At 40.4% G+C, this 25,762-nt stretch overlaps 1 protein-coding gene across 7 annotated transcripts in view; it reads left to right on the top strand.

Moving 5' to 3' along the window:
* FBH1 (F-box DNA helicase 1) overlaps positions 1–25,762 on the top strand; it is a 66,402-nt gene that overhangs the window by 37,429 nt on the left and 3,211 nt on the right. For all 7 annotated transcript variants that reach the window (XM_027772470.1, XM_006150068.3, XM_027772472.1 and 4 more), the window contains 11 exons: positions 853–1,021; positions 1,753–1,975; positions 3,508–3,595; positions 3,678–3,764; positions 4,696–4,832; positions 9,019–9,118; positions 9,481–9,602; positions 11,962–12,037; positions 12,634–12,831; positions 13,374–13,499; positions 15,036–15,142. In XM_027772470.1, the coding sequence (XP_027628271.1) occupies positions 853–1,021; positions 1,753–1,975; positions 3,508–3,595; positions 3,678–3,764; positions 4,696–4,832; positions 9,019–9,118; positions 9,481–9,602; positions 11,962–12,037; positions 12,634–12,831; positions 13,374–13,499; positions 15,036–15,142 (1,433 nt within the window). The remainder of the gene's footprint in view (positions 1–852; positions 1,022–1,752; positions 1,976–3,507; positions 3,596–3,677; positions 3,765–4,695; positions 4,833–9,018; positions 9,119–9,480; positions 9,603–11,961; positions 12,038–12,633; positions 12,832–13,373; positions 13,500–15,035; positions 15,143–25,762) is intronic.

Genomic DNA, 25,762 nt, shown 5'->3' with positions numbered 1-25,762 from the left:
GAAGACCATTTTTTTTTTTTTACTGGTCAGATTTTTGTTTCTAATCTATATTTATTTCACCAAATTGTTATTATCTTCTCATTTTTTTAAAGACTGATTTATTTAATTTTATTAATTATTATTGTTATTTAATTTGCCATAGGGCACATGAGCTCACAGAGAGACAGAGAATACAAGCTTCTAAGTCTGGGACTCGAACTGGGGTCAGTCATGTGTAATCCAGCACCTTTAGCACCATGCCACCTGCTGGCCCTTCATTTTGTTTTCTGATGTTTCACCTGTGTTGGTGTTTAATTATCAGCCTAATTGTAAAGTATATCTTTTGACATGCTTACAGTGCTTATAGCTAAACATGTAGTCAGGTACTTAGCAAATACTTGGTATATGGATGATGTTGAATAACCAGATAATTTGTGTGAATGGTGCAGAGGCAGAGTGACAGGAGAGTGCAGGCAGGGTCCGAAAACTGGACTCACTTGCATTCTCTGGCCTAAGAAACATAAATGATGGCTACGCCAGCACTAGCTATGGTTCATTGAGTTCCTGCTACTGGGCACCGTGGTAGTTTCTTTGTTCTCACAACCCTACCAGTAAGTGTTACCCATGTAGTACTAAGAAAAAATGAAACTCCATGAGGTTGAGTGGCTCTACCCTCCCAGACCTGAGAGCCCCGCTCACCTGAATCTGGTTTATGATCTACTGCCAGCACCCTTTTTATCAGTTTTGGAAAACTCGTCACTGTCTTCGTTTCAAGACAGAGGTGGGATAAGTCTGGACAGGACCTGATTAGGGGATCCTTTGACATGTTTATCCCATTCAGAGGGTCATGTTCTCTTCTCTTGGCTTCTCCAGGCACTGGGAAGACCTCAACTCTGGTCAAGTATGCTGAGAAATGGTCTGGGAGTAGGTTTCTGTATGTGACATTCAACAAGAGCATCGCAAAGCAGGCCGAGCTTGTCTTCCCCAGCAACGTTATCTGCAAAACCTTTCATTCCATGGCCTATGGACACATTGGGCGGAAGTGAGCATCCTGTGGCCAGCATCACTGGGTCTTTTACTGCTTTTCACATGATTATCGTGATCACATGTGAATTTACACCACAGTGACACTAAGAACATGTAATGCTTTTATCTCCATTATAGGCAAGAAAGATAAACATGGTTTAGTGATCTTCACTTTTATCTTGTGAAAATGTTGGGTCATCCGAAAAGTCATGATATGCGTCATGATTTTTTTTGACAACCCAGTACATTGTTTATAAATAACAATATCTAGCTGAAAGGGATATTCTCATTTCTCTGGAACTGAGGGTCAGAAAGTCAAAATGATTTGTTAAAAGTTCAGGTTATCACAGACCTTGATCAGTAAAGTGTTTTGTGGTGGGTGTGAGGCAGAGGAGGACTCGGCCATGGTACATTTTCCCCAGATTTCCTGGACATGAGCCTTCGGAGAACTTTATATGTCCCCCTGGGAGGGCCTCTTGGAGTCTGGGCCACACCTTGGGATAGCAGTATCTGCCATGAGCTTCATCATCTTAGATGTGAGTTAGATGTCAATTCCTGAGAACCTACCATTGGCTATTTCAAATCAGTTGTAACCTTTGCAGAACTCTGGCTTTTTAAAAATTCTGCCTCATATGTATGTGATGCATGTAGGTACCTGTGTGTCATTCTAGAATAGACAGTGGGGGAGACACTAAGTGCTATCATATCAGCAGGGCCAATTACTATGCATTTGGGAATGCCTTACAGGTACCAATTGAAGAAAAAGTTGAATCTCTTCAAATTAACACCCTTCATGGTCAATTCTGTCCTCGCTGAAGGGAAAGGTGGATTCATAAGGGCCAAGCTAGTGTGTAAGACTTTGGAAAACTTCTTTGCCTCAGCTGATGAAGAGCTGACTATCGATCATGTGCCTATTTGGTGTAAGAACAGCCAAGGACAGAGGGTCATGGTCGAACAGAGTGAAAAACTGGTGAGTAATCTAAGTGTCTTAAGTATTAAGAATCTAGGGATGAGAGAGAACAGAGTTGGCATGGTACAGGATTAATTCCATTGTTCATTTCTTCAGTACTGCTCATAGAAAGTTTAAGGTGGAAGAGTGAGACTATAGGCCTATGATTACAACTTAGTTGTATTTTCTCTTGTGAATAACACTCATAGACAACTCAGTTAGTCCTCAGAATAGTTTTCCCCTGTAACAAATGAGACACAGACATTGAATGACCTGCTCAAGATTTATAAGAGCTTGTCATTGGGTCTTCTGGACCTAGAATCTGATCTTATCTGAAGATTGGGAATCCCTTTTCTAATTTTTTTTTTTAATTGTGCTATAGGGTGTGTGCACTTGCTGAAGAGACACACAGAGAGAAAGGTAGAGTGAAAAAGCACCTCCTCAAGGGGATGACCACGCTGTAATTCCTTCATCTCCATTCTCCTCGGGATTTTGGGCATGCACGCACACATATCCGGTGTATTTTTCAAGCCTCCTGGTCCAGGATTTGAATCACAAAGTTGTACATGTGGGATCCAGCTGTCTTAACCACTATGTCACCTGGCTGGCCCTCTGATTTCTTTTATTATTGATCCTATATAGATTTTGCTAGTGGAAAAGTTAGTTTCTTATTTTAATCAACCCTTTTCAGTAGTTTGCCATTATGTTTATGAATTAAGTATCAGTCATAAATCTTAAAAAGTAATTAGGCCTTTTCTGGTTCAACACCTGTTGTGATCTCTGTCGTGGCATTGGTATGGCCCCCACTTCTTACTCATCTTAGCATTTGAGACTCTTTATAGTGTTAAAAGACTGTGGTGAGGAGGTCAGCCCTGTAACCTAGTAGTTAAAGGAGTCAGTTCCCATATGGTTGATTGTAGTTTGAATCCTAGCCCGGAGGACTTGAAAAACAAAACATACAGGGTACATGTTCATGTGTATCCAAAATCCCAAAAAGATGCAGAAATGGAGGAGAAACAATCATATTATATCCGTACCTCATTGGTGGGTGCTTGCTCCCTGTCCTTCTCTTTGTTTCTGTTACTCTGTTTCTCTGGCAAGCTCAAGTGCTCTCTGGCATTTAAAATAAATAAATAAAATAAGGCTATCATGGGGCCAGCCCAGGGGCACAGTAGTAGTATACTGTTCAAGTGATGCTGGGTCTATATGGAGGATCACAGGTTCAGTTCCTAGGTCAGCCTGTACACACCAGGTGTATGTGTGCCCATGATTCTGGTTGGCTGGAAAAGCTGGGGGTCTTTGCGGGATGAGACCCTGTTCAGGGTGCTTGTCTTTCTTTTACTCTCTCTCTCCTATGCAAGAAATAAACTTAAATAAAAGCGGGGGGCGGGGAGCTGTCATGGAGCTTTCAGAAATTAGGAAGGTGCCTGCTGCTACCTGTTTTGTGATACGGTCTTTGATTCAACTGCCATGTGTAGAAATGAAAGTGATTTCGGGTGCTGCTTTTTCCAGGGTTTTGCTGTGGGTTAGTTATGGTATCTCTTATTTTCTAGAATGGTGTCCTTGAAGCTAGTCGACTCTGGGACAACATGCGGAAGCTGGGAGAATGCAAAGAAGATGCTTATCAGATGACTCATGATGGTAGGCGTGTGTCCAGAGCACAGGTTTGCTAAGTGGACCTGCTCTCCTGTGGGTTATGATTCTTGCTACTCCCTTCTTTCAGGCTATCTGAAACTCTGGCAGCTGAGCAAGCCTTTGCTGGCCTCTTTTGACGCCATCTTTGTGGATGAGGCCCAGGACTGTACCCCAGGTGATAAACTATTCAGGACATCAGTAGTCTCAAATACCTAAAACTGCATCATGAATACGTAAGAAGACATGTGTGTGAAATAAGTTGATTATTGTTATTTGTAGTAGAGGAGAGGAGCAAATGATACTAGTCACTCAGAAGTCTTTTTTATTTGACTTATGATTTCAAGGGTTATCTCTCCTCACCCAAGGAGAATTTATCTTGCTCCACACATTTTGCTTAGGTGGTTAAAATACTGATAAAGTTGAGATCCGAGACTCGTGCCAAATGGAGAAGACAGCTTAAAGGGAGAATTTGTGTTGTATATTTCTCAAAAAGTTTAATAGAGAATTGGCCTGTTTTAGGAGTATGGCTTCTAAGCCTTTTTTGAGTGTGATTTTTTTTTTTCTTTGAGAGGTTTTTCACTATAGGGCATGTGCGCTCACCAGACAGACAGAGAGAGACAGAAAGCGAGAAATCACCCCTCAGGGGGGATGGCCATGCCACAATCCCTTCTCCTCCATTCTTCTCTCGGGATCTTGGGCACGCACGCACACGCGACCGGCGTGGGTTTTAAGCCACCGGGTCTGGGACACGAACTGCGGTCGACACGTGGGAGTCCAGCGACATAGCCATTACACTAACTGCTGGTTCCCTTGAGTGTGATTTTTATACTATTAGAGAAGATTATTTGCCTCATTTTATATTTGTCTGTTTTCATGTACTCACTAATTTATTCAGGACTAAAAATAATCTGCATTCATAGGGTGAGAAATGGTTTCTTTTATCCACTGTGAGATTGCTTAGATGGAGTGTGCCTGTCCTGTAGGAAAAGACAGCTGTGTTGCCCAGTGTGATTAACTTTTCATCTCTTTCTTTCTTAAATGTGGTTTCTCCTTGCTGCATGAGCTAGAGTTCTAGGGATCTCAAACTTTTCTTTTACTGGCTGCAGCTATCATGAATATCGTTCTGTCCCAGCCATGTGGGAAGATCTTTGTCGGAGACCCGCACCAGCAGATCTACACCTTCCGTGGGGCTGTCAATGCTCTGTTCACCGTCCCCCACACACACGTCTTTTATCTCACACAGGTAAGAGCAATCAGAGGCGTATAAGAAACCATTGTATTTCCCCTCTTATTTTATGCTTCAGGCACTGTGTAAAGTGTTATGCTAGGTTCACAGCAGACGGCAAATCCTTGCTTTTATGCAGTGGTTCTCAAAAGTGTGGTTCTCAGGGAGTCTGCAATGTCAAAACTATTTTCAACATAGTTATTGGTCTTTTTCGCTGTTGATGGTGATTAAAGCGCCTAGCACTTTAGCTTGAATCAAGGCATTGGCACAGACTAGCAGTGTTTGTATTCTTTTAGTGCTTTCCGAGACAGTGGTGATATAATGCTCTGTGATGCTGAGGCCCCATGGGAAGGTCCCAGGTTGATGTCCTGTGCACTTCAGACATGTGCCTGTGATCCTGATTGGCTGAGGCTTAGATTGTGATGTGAAGACTCTATTGAAGGTTCTCACCTCCCTGCCCTCCTGTTCCTTTCATGGATGCAGTAAATAAATTTTTAAAAATATTTATTTATTTATTTCCATTTGTTGTTGTTGTTATTATTATTATTGTTGTTATTATTATTAATTTTACCAGAAAGACACACAGAGAGAGAGGGAAAGCACGAAAGCAAGCGGCCAGGTCTGGGACTCAAACTGCTGTCGGCCTTGTGGGAATCCAGCACCTCCAACCACCACACCAAATACAGTCCCATCAATAAATAAATTTTTAAAAAACAATTAATGTGGGACCATCAGGTGGCATGGTAGTTAAAGCGCTGGACTCCCACATGACTGACCACGGTTCTAATCCTGGACCAGGTGAGGTGACTTGCTTTCTCACTTTCCCTTTCTCTCTCTCTGTCTTTCTCTAGTCAAGTTAGAAAAAAATAACGAATGTAATTAATTAAATAAATCTTTAAAAAAGGAATTAATGTAAGAATCTCCTTGATGATGCCACAAAAATGATTAATTATTTTAACTATTGATCGTTGAGTCTATCTTTTGAATATTTTCTGTGCTGGAATGGAAAATTACACAGAGGAATTGAACTATGGACTGAAGCATGACGATTATCTGAGGAGGAACACTGTCACAACTGAACTGTAAGCAGGACGGGCTGCTTTTCTCTTGCACCATTTTAAGAATAGCTTACAGACCAGCTCTGTTTATTCAGACTTGTTTATGTGGCATTAATCAAGATGAATGAAGTGAGCTGTGACTTCAAGGAAAACAACTGACAGTGTTTGTTTCTCAACATAACATTCTTGCTTTCAAGTGAAATTAAAATTTCAGAAAAACTTGCATATGTCACAGTGAGAGAGAGCTCAGTGTCCTTGATTTTGTGAAAAGGCTATTAAATATTCCTCCCTTTTCAATTACATCTGCTTCAGGCTGAACAGTCTTTGTAAACTTCTGCCAAGACAGTGCCTCATGACAGCTGAATACAGATGTAAGTCTGAGAAGCAGCTGTCTTCCATTAGGCCTGGCATTAAAGAGATTTACAAAAATGTAAAACAGTACGATTCTTGCTAAATTTTTTGTTTGTTTTGGAAATAGTTGTGTTTCAGTAAATATGTTCTTTATGCTATTATGTATTAAGTTTTTTTTTTTAACAAATTAGTTCCTAATATGGTAAATATAGGCAGAGATAGCTTACACGAATACCTCACTGGAGTTTAAAAGCGTGAAGGGTTGTGAAACCAGATGTTTGAGAACCACTGCTTTAAATAAAGTCACTTTCAGTTAGAGGCTATGAGATGTGTCACTTGTATTAAAGTGTCAGCTCCACCGTGTTGTATTATCGAATGGGGTCTGTAGGCTTGTCTCTGATTCTCTTCCCTTCCATTTCTGTCTGCTGTAGTGATTTAGGGTAGCATCAGCTCAGAGTAGTTTTTGTTTTTTTCTTAATATTTTTAGGACAGTGTCAGATTTCCCAAAAAATTGAGATGATAGTACAGAGTTCCCAGTTGCCCTGCACTCAATTAACCCTATTATTAGTATCTTTTGATCGTTGAGTCTATCTTTTGAATATTTTCTGTGCTGGAATGGAAAATTACACAGAGGAATTGAACTATGGACTGAAGCATGACGATTATCTGAGGAGGAACACTGTCACAACTGAACTGTAAGCAGGACGGGCTGCTTTTCTCTTGCACCATTTTAAGAATAGCTTACAGACCAGCTCTGTTTATTCAGACTTGTTTATGTGGCATTAATCAAGATGAATGAAGTGAGCTGTGACTTCAAGGAAAACAACTGACAGTGTTTGTTTCTCAACATAACATTCTTGCTTTCAAGTGAAATTAAAATTTCAGAAAAACTTGCATATGTCACAGTGAGAGAGAGCTCAGTGTCCTTGATTTTGTGAAAAGGCTATTAAATATTCCTCCCTTTTCAATTACATCTGCTTCAGGCTGAACAGTCTTTGTAAACTTCTGCCAAGACAGTGCCTCATGACAGCTGAATACAGATGTAAGTCTGAGAAGCAGCTGTCTTCCATTAGGCCTGGCATTAAAGAGATTTACAAAAATGTAAAACAGTACGATTCTTGCTAAATTTTTTGTTTGTTTTGGAAATAGTTGTGTTTCAGTAAATATGTTCTTTATGCTATTATGTATTAAGTTTTTTTTTTTAACAAATTAGTTCCTAATATGGTAAATATAGGCAGAGATAGCTTACACGAATACCTCACTGGAGTTTAAAAGCGTGAAGGGTTGTGAAACCAGATGTTTGAGAACCACTGCTTTAAATAAAGTCACTTTCAGTTAGAGGCTATGAGATGTGTCACTTGTATTAAAGTGTCAGCTCCACCGTGTTGTATTATCGAATGGGGTCTGTAGGCTTGTCTCTGATTCTCTTCCCTTCCATTTCTGTCTGCTGTAGTGATTTAGGGTAGCATCAGCTCAGAGTAGTTTTTGTTTTTTTCTTAATATTTTTAGGACAGTGTCAGATTTCCCAAAAAATTGAGATGATAGTACAGAGTTCCCAGTTGCCCTGCACTCAATTAACCCTATTATTAGTATCTTTTTTTTAATTGCCAGAGGGCGCATGTGCTTGCTAAAGAGAAAACATGGTCACACCACCATCCTTCTTCCTCCAGTCTTCCTTCCCATCAGGATTTTTTTTTTGAGCATGCACACATATGCACCCAGTGTGTTTTTCAAGCTGTCAGGGTGAGGTTCAAACCACAGTCAACCATGAAGAATCTAATTCCCTTTAATGCTGAGCTAGGGGGCTAGCTCAGTTATCATTATCTTAATATTCTACATGAATGTGGGACACTTGCCATGAGTAATGAGCCAGTATTGATATGTTTATTGATTTTACAGTTTGGGTTATGGTTCAGTCAGAATAGTTCTTTAGCAACAAAGTACTGTTTGTTGAAAGTCTAGTTTTTCTTTGACTATATTGTTTTACCAGAGCACATAATACTTTATTACCTTAAGTTATGAATACACGGAAAAAGGCAAGAAATACTGTGAGTTTGGGAAAGAATGATATCTTGCTAGCTGGAGTCATCTTAGAGATAGGGTCTTGGGCTGAGTTTTGAAGGATAAATACATTTTCTTTGTTTTTAAATTCATGACAGAGTGCACATGTGTACACATGCATGAGAGAGAGAGAGAAGCGCTGCTGACAGTGTTTCATCACACCACAATCCCCTTTTCATGGTTTTCTAGCTCAGAAGGATCTTGGGCACATGTAAACACAGCCAACATGTGTTCAAGCTGGCCCACAGTCAGCCATGTTGCTTTTAGCCCTGGGCTTTAGTTTGCTACCTACTGAGCCACTAAACTCAGCTGGGAAATAGGTGAATAAAATTTGATAGGTGAAAAAAATTTGCAGGCTCATAGAAAACAGCATGAGCCAAGCAGGGGAAGTATGGGGGATACTCAGGTAATGGAGATTCTGCTTATGGCTCGTTTGTGAAGGCCAGTGGTTCTCTCTTAATATTTTGTATAATTAAACTTTGCTAGATTTGGTTTGGAAAAAAGGGCAGATTTGCTTAAAAGAAATTCACTTTTGGCTTTGGGGGTTAGTGGAAGATACTATCTAAATTGTGAAGGATCTCAAAAGTGAATATATTACTTTTTTTGGTATGTATTGCTCTTTTGTAGCAATCTATTGGTTTTGGTGAGGCCAGACTTTGGCAGTGATGACAATGTGGATGCCTATGTCAGGGCAGGTTGCTGACTATTCCTTTTATTTTGTTACTCTCCAACAGAGTTTTAGATTTGGTGTGGAAATCGCATATGTGGGAGCTACTATCTTGGATGTCTGCAAGAGAGTAAGGAAAAAGACTTTGGTTGGAGGAAACCACCACAGTAAGATTTTCGGTTACTTTTATTTGCTATAAAACAGCTTTCCTTGGGACCAGCAGATGGTGTAATGGCTATGTTGCTGGACTCCCATGTAGTCAACCAAGTTTCGGGACCTGGGCCTGGTGGCTTAAACTCATGCCAGGCGCGTGTGCTTGCATGCCTAAGATCCCTAGAGGAGAATGGAGGAGAAGGGATTGCGGTGTGGCCGTCCCCAGGGGGTGATTTCTCACTTTTTGGCAAGCACACGCACCCTAGAGCAAAAAGAAAGAAGACACTCAAAAAAAAAAAAAAAAAAAAAAAAAAAAAACAAACCAGCTTTCCTCTTTATTTTGATTTGCCTTAGGGTTTGTGCTTTTTCCCCACAGGTGGCATTAGAGGGGATTCAAAGGGGCAAGTGGCTCTGTTGTCTCGGACTAATGCCAATGTGTTTGATGAAGCTGTCCGGGTGACTGAAGGAGAAGTACCTTCAAGGATACACTTGATTGGGGTAAGAGTACATTTCTGTTGACTGCTTCACACACAGAAATGTTGTAGATGAACACAGCCACTGGCCTCATTTGACTGAACTGGGATTGCTGTGCATGAAAGCACTTGGGTCCCAACTCTTCACCTAGCTGCACTGTGGCTACATCCCTTATACTTGGCCACTCTGACTGTGCAGTGGAACAGCCCTGTGAGTCAGACCCAAGGGGTATTCAGGATTGATCTCTTTCAATCTTTAAAAACAAATGCCCTTCTTCCCTTCACTGTGCCAGTGAGGCTGCTGGCACCTGCAGTCTTTGTGACTGTCCATGTCTGTCTGTGTGAGAACAGCTAACCGGACAGCACACTAGGAAGCAAGAGTCACTAGCAGCATGTGGAGTCAGACACCTGGTTCTAGCTCTGGCTCTGTCACTAGCTTTAATGTGGTTTGGGGCAAGTCACAACTTTCATGTGCCTCAATCTCTCCACTTCTAAAGTAAAAATGATGCCTTTCTTTTACCTGTTTCATGTGGAAGTTGGGATTAAATGATGTGTTTTTTGGCATTTTTAACTTTAAAGCCAAGTTATATGGCACAAGGTATTTACTCATTCATTGATGAAAAAGTATTTTCACAAAAAATTTGCTCGAGTGAGCCTGTGCTTGCCAGAGAGGGACATGTGGGAAGTGAGAAAGCATCCCCTTGGGGGATGGCTATGCCACAATCCCCTTTCCTCCATTTCTCCCTCTGGGATTTTGGGCACACGTGCACTCATGCCTGGCATGTTTGTCAATTCTCTGGATTCAGGACTTGAGCTGTGCAGTCGGCCATTTAAGATCCAGCGTCTATAATCACCATGCAACTGGCTGACCTGAAAAAAGTATTTTTGGGGGGCCTACCATATGGTAGGTACTCAGATGTCTGAATCATAATCCAAAGATATTTTCTCATTTGTAAAGATTATATAACCATGGGGCCCACAGGCGGCATGGTGATTAAGGTCTCTGGACTTGCACATGGCTAATCGCAGTTGGAGTCCCAGACCTGGCGGCTTGCTTTCTTGCTTTCCCTCCCTCTCTCTTTTTCTCTATGGTCAAACTAAAATAAATAAATAAAAAGTTAAATAAAAATCATTCAAAAAAACAGATTATATAACCATGTTATAGGAAATTTGGATACCGAAAGAGGAAAAAACCCCCTACATAATCCCAGTTTTTCATAAAATGATTTTCATTTTTGCTAATTATTTTTGTCTTCGTTCTTATAGATACATATTTTTGCATAATTGCAGTTAGAGTATACATAAAAACATGCCATTTTTCACTCGATACATAAGTACATTTTCTTTCATTGCTATATTAATGACAGTAGTATTTCAACTACTGAATATAGTATAATGTAGTCATTTTCATTATCATAAGAGGGTATTTTTTGGAATATCATTCTTGCTGGGCATAATATAAAGTAAGTTGTTCTCTTCTTCCTCTTACATCCATTTATTGCCTGTAGCATGTATCATTGCACCTGATCACATACCTGGTTGTGAGTTGTAATGTGAGTGTCTTATTTCTGTCTCTGCTATATGCTGGCATCGCTTGTGTCCCCGGTTGTGTCTCTCTGTCTTCTGTGCGGGGCCTGGTGCCTGTTCAGTGGTGGACTCACAGCCAGTGCTCAGCACTGGGTCCTTAGGTAGTGCTGGGCTGAACTATAGCCCCATCAGGCCTGCTTCTCCAGCAGCTGGCCTTCTGAAATTAGTCTCTGAACCTATAGTCATCCTCTAGTTCTTTTCCCACACGAAACAATGGTAAGTAAGATTCGGTTAACACTTTGTATTCAAATACTGTTTGTATTCTTCTTTGCCACCATTTAAATTTCTAAGAGGGAGACTTAAATTCCCTTTTTATTGATAAGGAAGTAATGTAAGGTTGCCAGCAAGTAGAATGGTGGTGAAGGCACTGGACATGCCCACATGGCCAACCACAGTTTGAATCCTGGACCTGGAGACTTGCTTTCTCTCTCTCTCTCTCTCTCTCTCTCTCTCTGTGTGTGTGTATCAAATTAAAATAAATGAATGAATAAATAAAATTAAATAATATTTTTAAAAGATAAAGCAATGTGTAGCTACATTTTGCCTTAAAAAAAAAACAGTAAAAGTTTTCAGGTAGCAGTCAAAACTTAGATTCTACCAACTTGAGTTTTCAGGCTGCTTTGTAGCCTAGTGCTTTGAGCTTGACGAAGTTCCCTGCTTACTGTCTGTGTTTTGAGATTTGCTTCTAAGAAACCATCTCATTTCAAAATTCCATCTCTGTATTTGCTTTGTTTTGTTAAAACAACAAAAACAAAACAAAACAAAGAAACAAAAATCCCACCAAAAAACTTTTTCAGGGGATTAAATCATTTGGATTGGACAGAATCATTGATATTTGGATCCTTCTTCAGCCAGAGGAAGAACGAAAGAAACGTGAGTACCCACTGGCCCGGTGCAGTGAAAGCAAGCACACCAGTGGCAGGGATGGGAAAGGTGTGGGCCAGCTCCGAGCAGGAGCGCTCTTATTTTCCTTCCTGAGAAGGAGGAGCTAGCGGTGTTCTTTTCCCATGACAAGTGGGATGCCTGAGGGCTCCTGTTCTTAGAGGTATGGACAGGTTTTTCCAGGTCCGTCTCTTAGTCTGTTTCTTCCTACTGTTGGTCCCTTAGACTGTCTTTCCCCCTCATGTTTCTGTCTTCCTGGGCAACTTCACGTATTGACATTTCCATGTAGACCCCAAATGATAGCTTCTAACATTTCCATGGCGCTTTTCCTTTTCGGTTGACTGCGCTATTTCCAATCTGGGTGAAGTAGGTGAGTGTAGGGTTCATGATCCTCAGTTGGAGACGGAGAGGCTACCGCACTGACTTGCCCAGGGTCACACAGTGAGTTAGTGATGCAGGCAGGGCTGGAACCTGGGTCTCCCACCTTTAAGATCATCATTCTCATGCTGTTGGTTAGGGATGTGGAGCCGCCGCTGCCATCTGTTTGTGTAGCCTGTGTCACGGCAACCTCTGTGTATTCTCCTTAGGAAACCTCTTCATTAAAGACAAATTTATCAGAAGATGGGTGCACAAAGAAGGCTTCAGTGGCTTCAAGAGGTACGTGACTGCTGCTGAGGACAAGGAGCTTGAAGCAAAGATTGCAGTAGTTGAGAAGTATAATATCAGAATTCCAGAACTGGTGGAAAGGATAGAGAGATGCCACATAGAGGATCGAGACTTTGCAGGTATGGAAAAGAATTGATTCTTAACCTCCCACCAGGAGCGGTTAGTCTTCTGGTGTGTCTTACCTATGTGTGATCAGGCATGGCTTTGTTGTCTAAAAGCAGGAGAGGCAGAGATGTCCTCCTTCCTTCGGGCACTTTGTATGTGTTCTACTTCCACACAAGGAGAATGGGGTTTCCTAGTTACAGCTCTGCAGCATCTAACTTTGATCAAGCCATATAACCCTTTCCTGGGCCTCTGTCCTTCTATGTGTAAAATATTGGGGTGGGTTAAGTCACTGACCTCTGGAATGTGATTCTAGGACATACTAATTCCTACAACTAGTTTTCTATATTTCCTCTCATTCTTTTTTTTTTTTTCTTTTGTTACTATAGTTTTCTTTCTCCTTTTCCCCCCAAAGCTACACAATAAGCAAGAAAACATAGAGTTTTATAAGTAAAGTCAGACATATATACTTTTTTAGTCTCTCATTTCTTTTCCTATGATACCCCTCCCCCAAATTTAACTGTGTGTTGTGTTGTTTTTTTGTTTGTTTGTTTTCTAGAGTACATTTTGGGCACTGTGCATAAAGCCAAAGGCTTGGAGTTTGACACTGTGCATGTTTTAGATGATTTTGTGAAAGTGCCTTGTGCCAGGCATAACCTTGCCCAGCTGCCCCACTTCCGAGTAGGTAAGGAGACCGTTCACTTGTGGAGTACTCTGGGTTAGCAGTTCAGACTTGACTGATGCTTTCTTTTGACTGCCTTGATCTTTGTCAGATGGTATGGCTTCTTGGTAGGGTCCATCTCGGGTCGTTGGAAAAGTCATGACTCATTTTTGCGTAGAAAAACAGAAAAATACATCATTCTTTTCTGACGACCCAATAGATGGGGGGAAAACCCATTTCTTAGTCCTAAGCTTCTTATTCTTACACTGTTTTTTAGCAAAACCAAACTTCTGTGGAGTGCACTTCTCCAGGGAATGCCCATAGGCAGTTGTGTTGGTAGTGGTCCTGTGAACACACTGCTATTTAGCTTGGAATTTTTATCATCATGCATTGCATGTCCCAGCCTCATATGTAAATCATTCAGTTTACCTGTTCACCAAGGTACTTTCTTTAAATTAAGTGCTCTTCTTTTTACTAAAGAGATCAGAAAGTGATAAAAGATGAAATAGTAAGACTCTTTAGCATTTGTCTTTCTATACATTTTTACTGAAGGCTAGTTGTTAAACTGTAGGCTTCAGTGTTATTATTATTTTGGCTTTAAATCTTAGAAGAAAGCCATTCGAGGTTCCCCCCAGACACACAAATGCTCTCTATTAACTGTAGATTCAACATTTAGGCAGAGCCTAGGTTGGAATACCAAAAATACAAACAGTAAACATTCATTGCCTGTGGTGAATATGGTCATGAAATGAGGAAGAGACACAGGGTCGAAGATCAAATGGAGTGGAGTGAGGAAAGGAAGTGCTCCAGGGGGTAGCAGTTATAGATAGTAGAGATAGCTACTAAACTAGAGCTTTTAGTGGTAGAAGTCTGTCTGTTATACCATTACTTTTTTTCCCCTGTTGGTTGGCATGTATACACCCTTAACTTTTTTTGGCAGTAGTTTTATTGAAATATACAAAATCCATGCATTTAAAGTGCCTAACAGTGGCTTTTAGTATCTCCTCAGAACAGCTGCTCCTTATTGAGTTCTTGTCATTATGTTAGGTTTGGTGACAAGGAAGGTGCAAAGAAGAGGTGTGAGGTGGACAGCTAAGTCTTGTAAATGTGTTTTTCTTCCCTGTTGTCCTGTGACTACATAAGATATTTCCAGATTGAACTAAATAAGTCCAGAGAAGACAGTGAAAGGAAGTAGAAAGAACATGGATTTTGGACATGAATGGGTTTAGGTCTAACCTTTGATTAGCCATGGTCTTGTTTGTGCAAGTGACTTAACCTTTGTAAACCTCAGTGCTCCCACTTATGTCACAGGGTTATTGTGGAGAATGGGGTAATGAGCATACATATCCATCTCATACATCAGAGATGTTGAATAACCAGTTAGTACAGTCCCAAAATTTACTTTAGTAGGACTAAATAAAACTCCGTATTTTTTATAAGTCTGAGTGGTTTTTTTGGTGGGAGGGATGGATGGATGAGGAGTAGGAGACACTTAGATAAGAATGTAAGTTTCTTTAAGCAAACTTTTGAGTAAGTCTTTTTTTTCTTTACTTTCTTTAGAATCATTTTCTGAGGATGAATGGAATTTACTGTATGTTGCAGTAACTCGAGCCAAGAAGCGTCTCATCATGACCAAATCATTGGAAAACATTTTGACTTTGGCTGGGGTAAGAGGAACTGGTGTCATGAATTAATTTGATAATGTTTAGATTTCTTTGGTTTGAATAAGGGATTAAACGACAGAGCTTCAAAGGCCTTTTCATCAGGATCCTAGAATGGAAAAGAAGGGTTTCTTTCTTGAACACTCCAATTATTAGTCCAAGAAGCATTCTAACTGAAGAGATAAAAACATTTTTTTTCTAAATTTTTTCCTAATTCCCTTTTTTCTTTTTAAGAAAGATTTTGGCTATCAGGTGTGAGAAATCATCCCCCAGCGGGGATGGCCACACTGCAATTTCTTCTCCCTTCTCCTCCTGAGATCTTGGGTGGGCATGCATGCACACGTGCCTGGTGTGAGTCACTGGGTCCAGGACTCAGATGCAGTCAACTACATGGGAGTCCAGTGATGTAACCATCACGCCATCTGTTGGTCCCCCTAATTCCATTTTAAAAAATCTTTTTGTACTGTTAGCTGTGTTCATGTACTTCTTAATATCTCTCTTGCTTAATTGATTTCCAGCATTCTTAAGAGAAAAAAAGAAAAAGCAGAAACATTTTCTCCATCTAAACTTCCACCCTCATGCTCTCTGTTTTTTTAAAATAATTATGGGCCAGCAGGTGGTGTCGTGGTTAAGGTGCTGGATACTCTCACATGCCTGACCATGGTTTGAGTCCTGGACCTGGTGGCTTGCTTTCTCACTCTCTCTCTGATCAAAGTGAAATGAATGAATACATGAAATTAAATAAATAATTCTTAAAAAATTAATTTTTATGCTGGAGGGCAAATACATGCCTGAGGGACACAGAGAGAGAGAGAGTTTGTGAGGAAACCCATGCACAAGCAAGCACCCCTCAACCAGGACTCGCCACACTGTAATCTTTTTCTTCCAATTCCCCTTACTCTCAGGGTCTCTGGGCATGTGCGCATATGCCCAGCATGTGTACCACCAGGACGAGGACTCAAACCCTGGTCAGCCATGTGAGATCTAGCTTCATCTGCACAGTACTTAACCACAGTGCCAGGGGATCAGCCTCTGGTCCCATGTGAAATGGCACTGCTACTGTTACCAAGTGAAAGAATCTGTCCTTGCCAGCAGGACAGATGTTCAGGTGTTCAGCAGCTAATTTGTCCCCAGCAGAGATCTTGCAGCTGAGCTCATCAGCACTCATTCTTCATCCCCATAGAACCACCTTCTCCCCTCTCTCTTTACTTCTATCTCTTTTCTGCCTCTCATTGGCTGGAGTATAAACTGTTGGTGTTTTTCAGCTCTGTTGCAAACTAGAGCAGAAATTTGAGCTAACATTATTACATAGTTCATCTTTTCTTCAACCCAAAATACTTAAAACCTGAAACCTAAAACTCAAGTATAAAAGTCAATATAAATAATCTTTCTTTACTGTCACCAAAATATGTAAGATTTTGTATGTAGGATGGTTTATCAGAGTGCCATCTTGCCCTGCCCTTTCAAATAGGAGACATGTGTTGGGAGCTCTAGGGACTAAGCATTGGCTACTAATGGCTTTGAACCTCAGGGAGAGATGGAGTGGGTAAGAACTGTTATTTAGTAAATGATATTCTGAGTCTCAGAATTGTTTATATGGCGATAAAACAGAGCTTATGCTCTAATTCAATAGTCAGTGCCCAATATGTGCCCAGCACCTTCCTAGGCCCTGGGAATAGAATGGCAGACAAGAGAAACTTTTGCCCTCACAGAGCAAGAATCTAAGTCTAAAAGAGGAGATGGACAGCAAATAAATAAGCAAATAGGATTTCTCTTCACATTTCTGAGAAAGACAGTATCAAAAGGTTAAAAAGGAGAAACTTTGCAAATAAATATTCAATACGACTTATCACAATGGCAAAAACGTAGTGCATAAGGCTTGATTTTTTTTTTTTTTTTTTTTTTTTGTTTGTTTTTTTTTTTTTTTTTTTTTTTTTGCTATAGGGCGCATGTGCTCGCCAGAAAGACAGAGAGACTCAGAGGGACAGAAAGTGAGAAATCATTCCCCGGTGCGATGGCCACCCCACAATCCCTTCTCCTCCATTCTCCTCTTGGGATCTTAGGCATGCACGCAAGCACAAGCTCCCAGCATGAGTTTAAGCCACTGGGTATCGGACTTAAACATGGTTGACTACATGGGAGTCCAGTAACATAGCCATTACGCCAACTGCTGGTCCCGATTAACTTGTATTTTTATCACACTTTGATCTTTTATGTCTCCTTTGTTGTTTTTCCTTTAAAGACTCTCTAAGATAGTCTTAATTGGGCATAGAATGTTTCTGGAATTTGAAATCAGATGCATTTTTCCCAAAGCACTTTTTTGTCTGTGCTTCACTGAGTGTGACGCAACAGAACTCGGAAATAAAACACTTGTTCTGTGGTTACTTCCTTAGTGGTACCTGAATCACCTGACACTTTTCTTGAAAAGGGCCATAAAGTAAATATTTCAGGCTGGCAGGTTGTGGGAATCCCTGTTGCAGCTACTCAGCTCTGCTTTATGACTAGAGCAGCCATGGACAGTATATTAATGAAGGAGTGTGGCTGTATTCCAATAAAATTAATCATGAAAACAAACACTGGTCTGGTTTTGGCCTACTGATTATAATCTGCTGGCTCCTGGATCAGAGATAAATGTGACTTTTCTGAATTTCTTTTTTTTTAAATTTATTTATTTTACATACTTTCACTGAACACCACCACAGCATACAAAATGCAATTTTCTAGTCAGGATACACTGTAAAGTGGCTTAATCATACATGTAATCAACAAATAATTTTCCATTTCTTGTTTCTTGTGTGTGTGTGTATATATATATATATATATATATTTACTCCCCTATTTCTCACCCTCTGCCATTTCCCGTCCTCCTCCTACCCTGTCTCTGGTATCTGCAGTTGCATTCCATTCCTTTATTATTTTCCATATTGATTCACAAAATATCTTTTTTTCTTTTTGGAGAGGTTTTTGCTACAGGGCACGTGCGCTTGCCAGACAGAGAGAGATGGAGAGACAGAAACTGAGAAATCACCCCCTAGGGGGGATGGCCACGCCGCAGTCCCTTCTCCATTTTCCTCTCAGGATCTTGAGCATGCATGCACATGCGCCCGGCGTGAGTTTTAAGCCACCAGGTCCGGGATGCGAACCACGGTTGACTACATGGGAGTCCAGTGACATAGCCATTACGCTAACTGCTGGTCCCCCAAAATATCTTAATTATAGCTTATATGCATATCTGTGAACAAAAGTTGACTTTAGGCATGAAACTCTGTGGGTAGAATGAATATACTATAAAATAGCAAAGAGCTAAGGCTGCATAGCTTACTGTGGTCACTAAATAGGTATTTTTAAATACATTTTTTAATTTCAAGAAATTCAGTTTTAGCTTTAATAAATCAAAATTTAAAAATGTTAAGAGAACTTAGCTTAATACTTACAGCCAGAAAACAGGTTAGGATTCTGTTAGAATAGCATGTACATGGACCTGTCCACAACTCGAGAGAAGACAAAACTCCTTAACACTGGAAAACAAAGCACAGAAGATCAATAATGTTTTAGTCAAAAGTCATAAAATTCTATTTTCACCAGTTCAAACTCATGTACTTTATCTTCTGTTGTGCTCTGATCTTTCCGTTTAATTCCGGAAGATAGCATTCAACTCTGGACTTGTCTCTACCATTAAGCTGGCTATTTTCTTAGTTGTTTTAGAACTCTTTTTTTGAGAGGTTTTCGTTATAGGGCACATGCGCTTCAGAGACAGACAGAGACATAGAGACAGAAAGCGAGAAATCACCCCCCCGGGGGGATGGTCATGCCGCAATCCCTTCTCCTCCATTCTCCTCTCGGGATCTTGGGCACGCACGCACACGCGCCCAGCGTGAGTTTTAAGCCACCGGGTCCGAGACACAAACCGCGGTTGACTACATGGGAGTCCAGCGACATAGCCATTACGCTAACTGCTGGGTCCCAAGTTGTTTTAGAACTCTTTATTTCTGACTTTTCTTAATTTCTAAACTAGTATCCCAAGGAGTTAAGGAGAATAATAATCTTTATGTACAAATAGTCTCAACCTATTACATGAAAAATTTTTTTTTGACAGGTTTTTGCCATATGGCGCATGTACTCACCAGAAAGACAGAGACAGAGAGACAGAAAAGGAGAAATCACCTCCCAGGAGGGATGGCCATGCCACAATTCCTTCTCCTTCATTCTCCACTCAGGATTTTGGGCACCATGCACATGCACCCAGTGTGAGTTTAAGCCACCAGGTCTGGGACTTGAACTGCAATTGACTACATGGGAGCCCAGCAACATAGCCATTACACCAACCGCTGGTTCCTACATGAATTCTTGCATAAACTTTGATTGTATTTTTTAGAACCTGTAGTATGGTTATTATAGAGTTGCTGTTACACTAGTAGAAACCAATTTTCATATTGGTGGCTTCTAATGGAGTATTGTAGAGTAGTAGTATTTCACAACCTGGGTTAAATTTTTTTTCTATTTATGAAAATTTGGAGATTTAAAAAAAATTGAGAAAACAATACATTAAGCATATACAAGTCACCCTTATAATGATGCAGACCTTTTTTCCCCATAACCACAGGGTCATTTTTGTATTTTGTAGAATTCGCAATAATATATGTCCTCTGCTATGCAATCCATACCTTTATGATCATCTCAAAAATGCCTTTTTATAGTTGGTATGTTCACATTAGAATCCAAATAAATATTTGTCAGTCAGTCTCTAAAAGTTACTTAATTTAGAGCAGTCTGAGACCTCTCCACCCCTCTTTTTAATGCTTCTGTCTTCCTGCAGAACCTGGGTCAGCTGCCTTGTAGGTATTCCACATTCTAGATTTATTTCCTGGGACCAGCAGTTAGCGTAATGGCTATGTCGCTGGACTCCTATGTAGTTGACCGTGGTTTGAGTCCCGGACCTGGTGGCTTAAACTCACACTGGGTGCGTGTGTGTGCGTGCCCAAGATCCCAAGAGGAGAATGGATTGTACGTTGTTGCATAACTTGTTCTACCATTGTCTTCACTGGCTTCCTGTTACTGAAAATTAGCTGTAAAAGTTTAATTTTTCTCCCCCCCAGGAATGATCCATTGTGGGCAGGAAGGGCTTTGCATCTTATCATATCAGGAGGTATATGACATTAGGCTATATATTTCCCCTTGTGTGCATTCGTGCGTACATGTTTATGAATATGTGTGTGGGGGGGTAAATTTGTGGTTAATTTTAGAGAGGGCCTCACCATGTTGTGATCTTCCTGCTTCAGCCTCCCAAGTAGCTGGGATTACAGGCATGCACTGCCATGCCCAGTTTTTTTGGGCTTGCTGGGAATTGAACCCAGGCCTTTAATGTGGCATCAGCGTGCTGAGCCGCAGTGTCCAGCACACACTGCTGCAACTGGCCAGGACTGTTTATCTTCTTAGTAGACAGATCTAGGGAATCTGTATTTTTCAAAAGAATGAAAAATCAGAAGCTCATACTGATCATTTCAATTCCAATTTTTAATTTAAACTTTTTGTTGTTAGATATAATGGAAATATATAAAACAGCATAAAGCAGTTTAAAATTATGACTTAGTGAGTGTTTACCAGATCAGGAAGTGGGATCTGGTGGTTTCTTGCTATCATAAACTCATAGCCCCCCCTTCCTCCTGAGTATAACTATCATCCCAATGCTTATGCTAAGCTCTGTCTTGGTTTGCTTTGGAGTTTGGGGCCAGGTTTGTACCACCAACATTATATATGCTAAAACCAAGGCACTTTTTTCATATGCTCTTTTCTAGTTTTTAAATTCTAGTTTTTATAGCTGCAGTATCTCTGTGTTGTCAGAGCCTTTACTCCTTACATTTATAATTTTTGTGAACTGTAGTTGTATGACCAATTCAGATTTGACATTGTAAGAGTTATAGTAGTATATTGAGAGATAAAGGGTCTTCATGCTGTGGTCCTCTCCCCATCCCTGCAGCCAGCCAGGATCATGGGCATGTCTGGTATGTTCAGGTAGACCTGGGATGTTGTAGAAAAACAGACGCTGAGAAATGGAAATGGCACTCAGGGGAGAAAGGAGAACTCTTTATTACACCAGAGGGCACTGAGGAGTTAACACGACTGGGGTTAATTTTTATGGGGGAATTGGGGAGGGGAGGTCTTGGAATATTAGAAATGGGGAAGGAGCTCAGAATCTACCCTAAAATGGAAGTGGCAGAGAAAGAGCAAGTCTAACCTATTCAAGGTTTCAGGTTACCTTGTAGCTCAGAGGAGGGACAGTAAGTTTGCCAGAGGGTAGAAACCTCAGGCAGCTACCAGCCCTGAGTTATTCATGAATTCAGGGACTCTCCATATCAGTGTGAACCCAGAGCCTTTTTATAGGGCCTGCAGCATCACACAGCAGCACCCCTGCTACCTGCACATGCACCACTGGGCCAACATTGAAGGATTTTTTATTTCTTCTTTATTCCTGAATCTTTTCTCTTATGCTGAAAACCTTGGTTCTTAACAGTGTTTATTAATTGCTTATTTATACTATTATATGTTTTTCAAAATAATACTAATATTACAATAGTGAATGGAATGTAAGATTTCCAAACTGATTTTTCCTGAGCATATATTCTGCTCAGTGTGTGTAATCTCAGTGGCATACTGAGAAGTCATTGAATTAAGTGCTTCCCCGCCCCCAGTTTTATCACTACTGTAACATACAGGTAGATTTGTTTGTTTATATCCCCTACAGGGATTGCTTTGCTTCTTTTTGATGCAATTCTCTTTTTGAATGTGTAAAGTTTATTTATATTATCAAAGTGGAAACTTTATAACAGGATATGTCTCATTTCTTCCCTGTCCCCTTCCTACTGTTTTCCCCATTGGTAGCTGGTGTTTTTTTTTTTTTTTTTTTTTTGAGAGGTTTTCGCTATAGGGCGCCTGCACTCGACATAGAGACAGAAAGCGAGAAATCACCCCCCAGGGGGGATGGTCACGCCACAATCCCTTCTCCTCCATTCTCCTCTCGGGATCTTGGGCACACACGCACATGCGCCCGGCATGAGTTTTAAGCCACCAGGTCCGGGACACAAACCGTGGTTGACTACGTGGGAGTCCAGCGACATAGCCATTACGGTAACTGCTGGTTCCCATAGCTGTTTTTTAAAAATTAGTTATTGATGTATTCATTAGTATTTCTTTTTTGCAAATTTCAGCAAATGTATGTATTTTTATATTCTCTTTCTCAAAAGGTTAGCATTCTATATATACTGTTGTATACCCTGCTTTGGCACTGAGAAGAATGCATGGAAATTATTCTATCAGTTTATGAAGTGTCTTTTATCTTTGTACAACTGAGTAGTTTTTTTCTTGATACACTCTGTCATACTCCCTTACTGGGATCTTGGGTTGCCTTGCTATCTTTTGCTTTTGGTAATCATAATACAACAATGCATAATACTGTGCACGAGTCATTTTCTACTTTTGCCAATCCATCTTGGGAATCCATTTCTAGAAGTGAAATCACTAGAAGTGAAAAATCACACACAAGTGATTTTTCTGGATATTGCCACATTCTTCATGGAGATTGTTATCACTTTAGAGTCCCCCTAGTTATATAAAACTTAAATTGACTTTTTGAAGCTAATTGAAATCTTGTCAGTTGATTACTGGGTGTAGAGAAATACTTTCCCCTTATTGAGATTGGGTTGGGAAACATTTGTCTGCCCACAGGGGTGTTTTGAGGAAGGCCTTGAAAAATATCATTTGTGTGAATAGATCTTTTAAGTGTGAAAAGATCTCACATGAGGTAGAGCACTTCTTTTTCTTTGTCATGACCTGTGAATAAATTCAAGGACATCCTGTTTTTGGTGGAGTCCAGCTCTGCTCAGAAAGGAAGGCCACAGAGGACATTGAAGGCCCTGGGGTGCGGGGTGAGGGTGTTAGTTTAGAGGATATGAAAGCATGTTGAGAACAGTGGAGTCAATGTATGATAGTATTTAAGAGACAAAAGTGCTCTCTCCACCTTTATCAAGAGTAGTCAGACACTCTTCTTTTTCCAACTCCTTTAGGAAAATATAGCTAATTTAGGCTCCAAAAAGTCTTTTTTATTCATTTATTTATTTACATTTTGAGGAAGTTAAAGAAATTGTTATATTATTGAAGTATCAAGTGACAGAATTAGGCTAGTTGCCCAAAGACAGTTTTTCAGCCTCCTAGAATCTGAGTGTTAATTAAGAGCTCACAAACGCAGCCTTAGAGCAATGGGCTAACAAATGGTTGGTGTCCAGCAGTGTTTGTTGAATGGGTGAGGGAAGCTGTGGTTCACATCTTGGGAATACATTTCTAGAAGTGAAATTACTAGAAGAAATTGCTTCTACTCACACTTTTGTGCCTGAGGCAAGACTTAACCTCTCTGTGCCTCAGATTCTTTATCTTAAAACTGTCATGGTGGCAATAGTGGTTTTTTTGTTTGTTTGTTTTTTTATTTTTTTCCCTTACAGGTTAAATGAATGTTAGCTATTATTTTATCACATTAAAATTTGATGCAGTCAGCTTTCCTTTCCAGAATTCCACATGGTCAAACTGTGTTCATAGTACGTTATACACGTAACATACACTGTGTTCATAGAATATATCATAACACACCCTGTATTCATAGTACAGTTATATATGTAAGACACGCTTTGTTTGTAATAGTGCCCCAAATCCCAAGAGAATGGGGGAGGAGAAATTATGGCATGACCATCTCCCCTGGAAGGGGGCAGCTTTTCACTTTCCCTCTCTTTGTCTCTCTCTGGTGAGTACATATGCCCTATGAGAAAAACCTTAAATATTTTTTTTGTCTTTATTTTTTTCTTAACTCACTATAGAGCAGGTGCATGTGAGAAAGAGAGAGAGGAGAGCAATCTCCACAGGAGGATTACTGTTGTACCATAGAGCTGGCTTTATGACCAGCTTTCCGGAAAAAGTAAAATTGCATAAAATCTAAAAAGAATGAGAGTAAGTTGCATATAAGGTTAAATAGTATATTGTGAAACTTACTTCAGTTTCTTACATATGTATCTATAGATTTGTAGTAGTACATGGGCCAGAAAAAGTGAGAGGATAAATAAGAGTGTGACAGAGTGATGTGATTGACTCCTACATAGCACTTGAGAGAAATGATCTAGGTGAGAAGGAAAACACAAATGTAACATTTTTGTAAACAAATGCCTATAAAATGCCACCTTATATTCTTGGACAAACTTGTATATAAACTTGGAGTTCTTTTGGAATGAGTTAGAAATGACATTCACCAAATTCGTGTTACTGGTTGCCTCTGGTGAAAAGAATAGGGGCGATGGGCAAAGGGGCTTCAGCAATATCTATAATTTTATCTCAAAAATGATTTCATGCCCTCAGCTATCAGTATTCTCTGGTTAGAGCATGAGTTTTCTTTTCTTTTTTTTTTGGAGAGGTTTTTGCTATAGGGTGCGTGTGCTCTCCAGAAAGACAGAGACAGAGAAACAGAAAGCAAGAAATCACCCCCCGCCCCGGGTGGGGGGGAATGGCCATACTGCAATCCCTTCTCCTCCATTCTCCTCTCTGGATCTTGGGCATGCACGCACACGCACCCGCAGTCAACTACATGGGAGTCCAGCCACATAGCCATTACGCTAACTGCTGGTCCCGAGCATGAGTTTTTATACATTTTCTGTTCTTTCCTGTAGCAAGTAGGCAGGTCCTTCAAGAGAGAAGGTCAGAGAAATCAGAATGTGGAACATAGGTGTGCAAAACTTAGAAAAATACCAGTTTTAATCCAGGAAAGATGAAATGGCAATTTATTGGCCAGCAGGTATTTGCAGTTTTGCTAATATGTCATGACTTTGGGGCAGCAGTGAATCAGACAGGGGTTCCCATCCCTGTGGCATTTCCAGTCGAGGAGATCAGACACTCTTTGGGTGGTCACTGTATGCCAGGCATGAGCACCTTGTGTGTAATACTGTATTTCTTTTTTTTTTTTTTTAAGGTTTTTTTTTTTTTTTTTTTTTTTTTTTTTTTTTTGCTTTGGAGTGTGTGCACTTGCTGGTTGCTGGAGAGAAGGACAGAGATAGAGGGAAGGTGAGAAATCACCCCCTGGGGGGATAGCCTCGCCACAATCCCTTCTCCTCCATTCTCCCTCTGGTATCTTGGGCACACATGCACATACATGTGCCCCATATGGGTTTCAAGCCACTGTGTCTGGGACCTGAACTGCAGTCGGCCATGTGGAATCCAGTGATGTAACCGCTCCACCATCTGATGGTGCATGTATTATTGCATTTCTTCCTCAAAGCAATCATGTGAAGTAGCTACTGTGTTATCTGTGTTTTATAGGAAAAGAAACTGAGGGCCAAAGACATTAAATCATTTTCTCACTAGTATATCCAGCAGCATGGGAAGGTAGAGATATGTTGGATTGGTTTGGGCAAGTCTTTAAGGTCCTGTAAAGTTCTGTTTCAGCCTACTTTAAAGTCCTGTTTTCAGCTTACTTGGATTATAAAATGAACATACAAATAGTTTTCCAATGATTCAGTGGGGGATGGGTTAACATAAGGTAATCCAGAAGGAGTTCTGAAATATTGCAGGCAATAGTTTTACATGTTTTTCCATTAA

This window comes from Tupaia chinensis, unplaced genomic scaffold (assembly GCF_000334495.1).
Source record: "Tupaia chinensis unplaced genomic scaffold, TupChi_1.0 Scaffold000275_1, whole genome shotgun sequence".
Classification (NCBI taxonomy): domain Eukaryota; kingdom Metazoa; phylum Chordata; class Mammalia; order Scandentia; family Tupaiidae; genus Tupaia; species Tupaia belangeri.
Note: the sequence above shows the minus strand (reverse complement) of the source record. Positions and strands in the feature narration are given on the sequence as shown.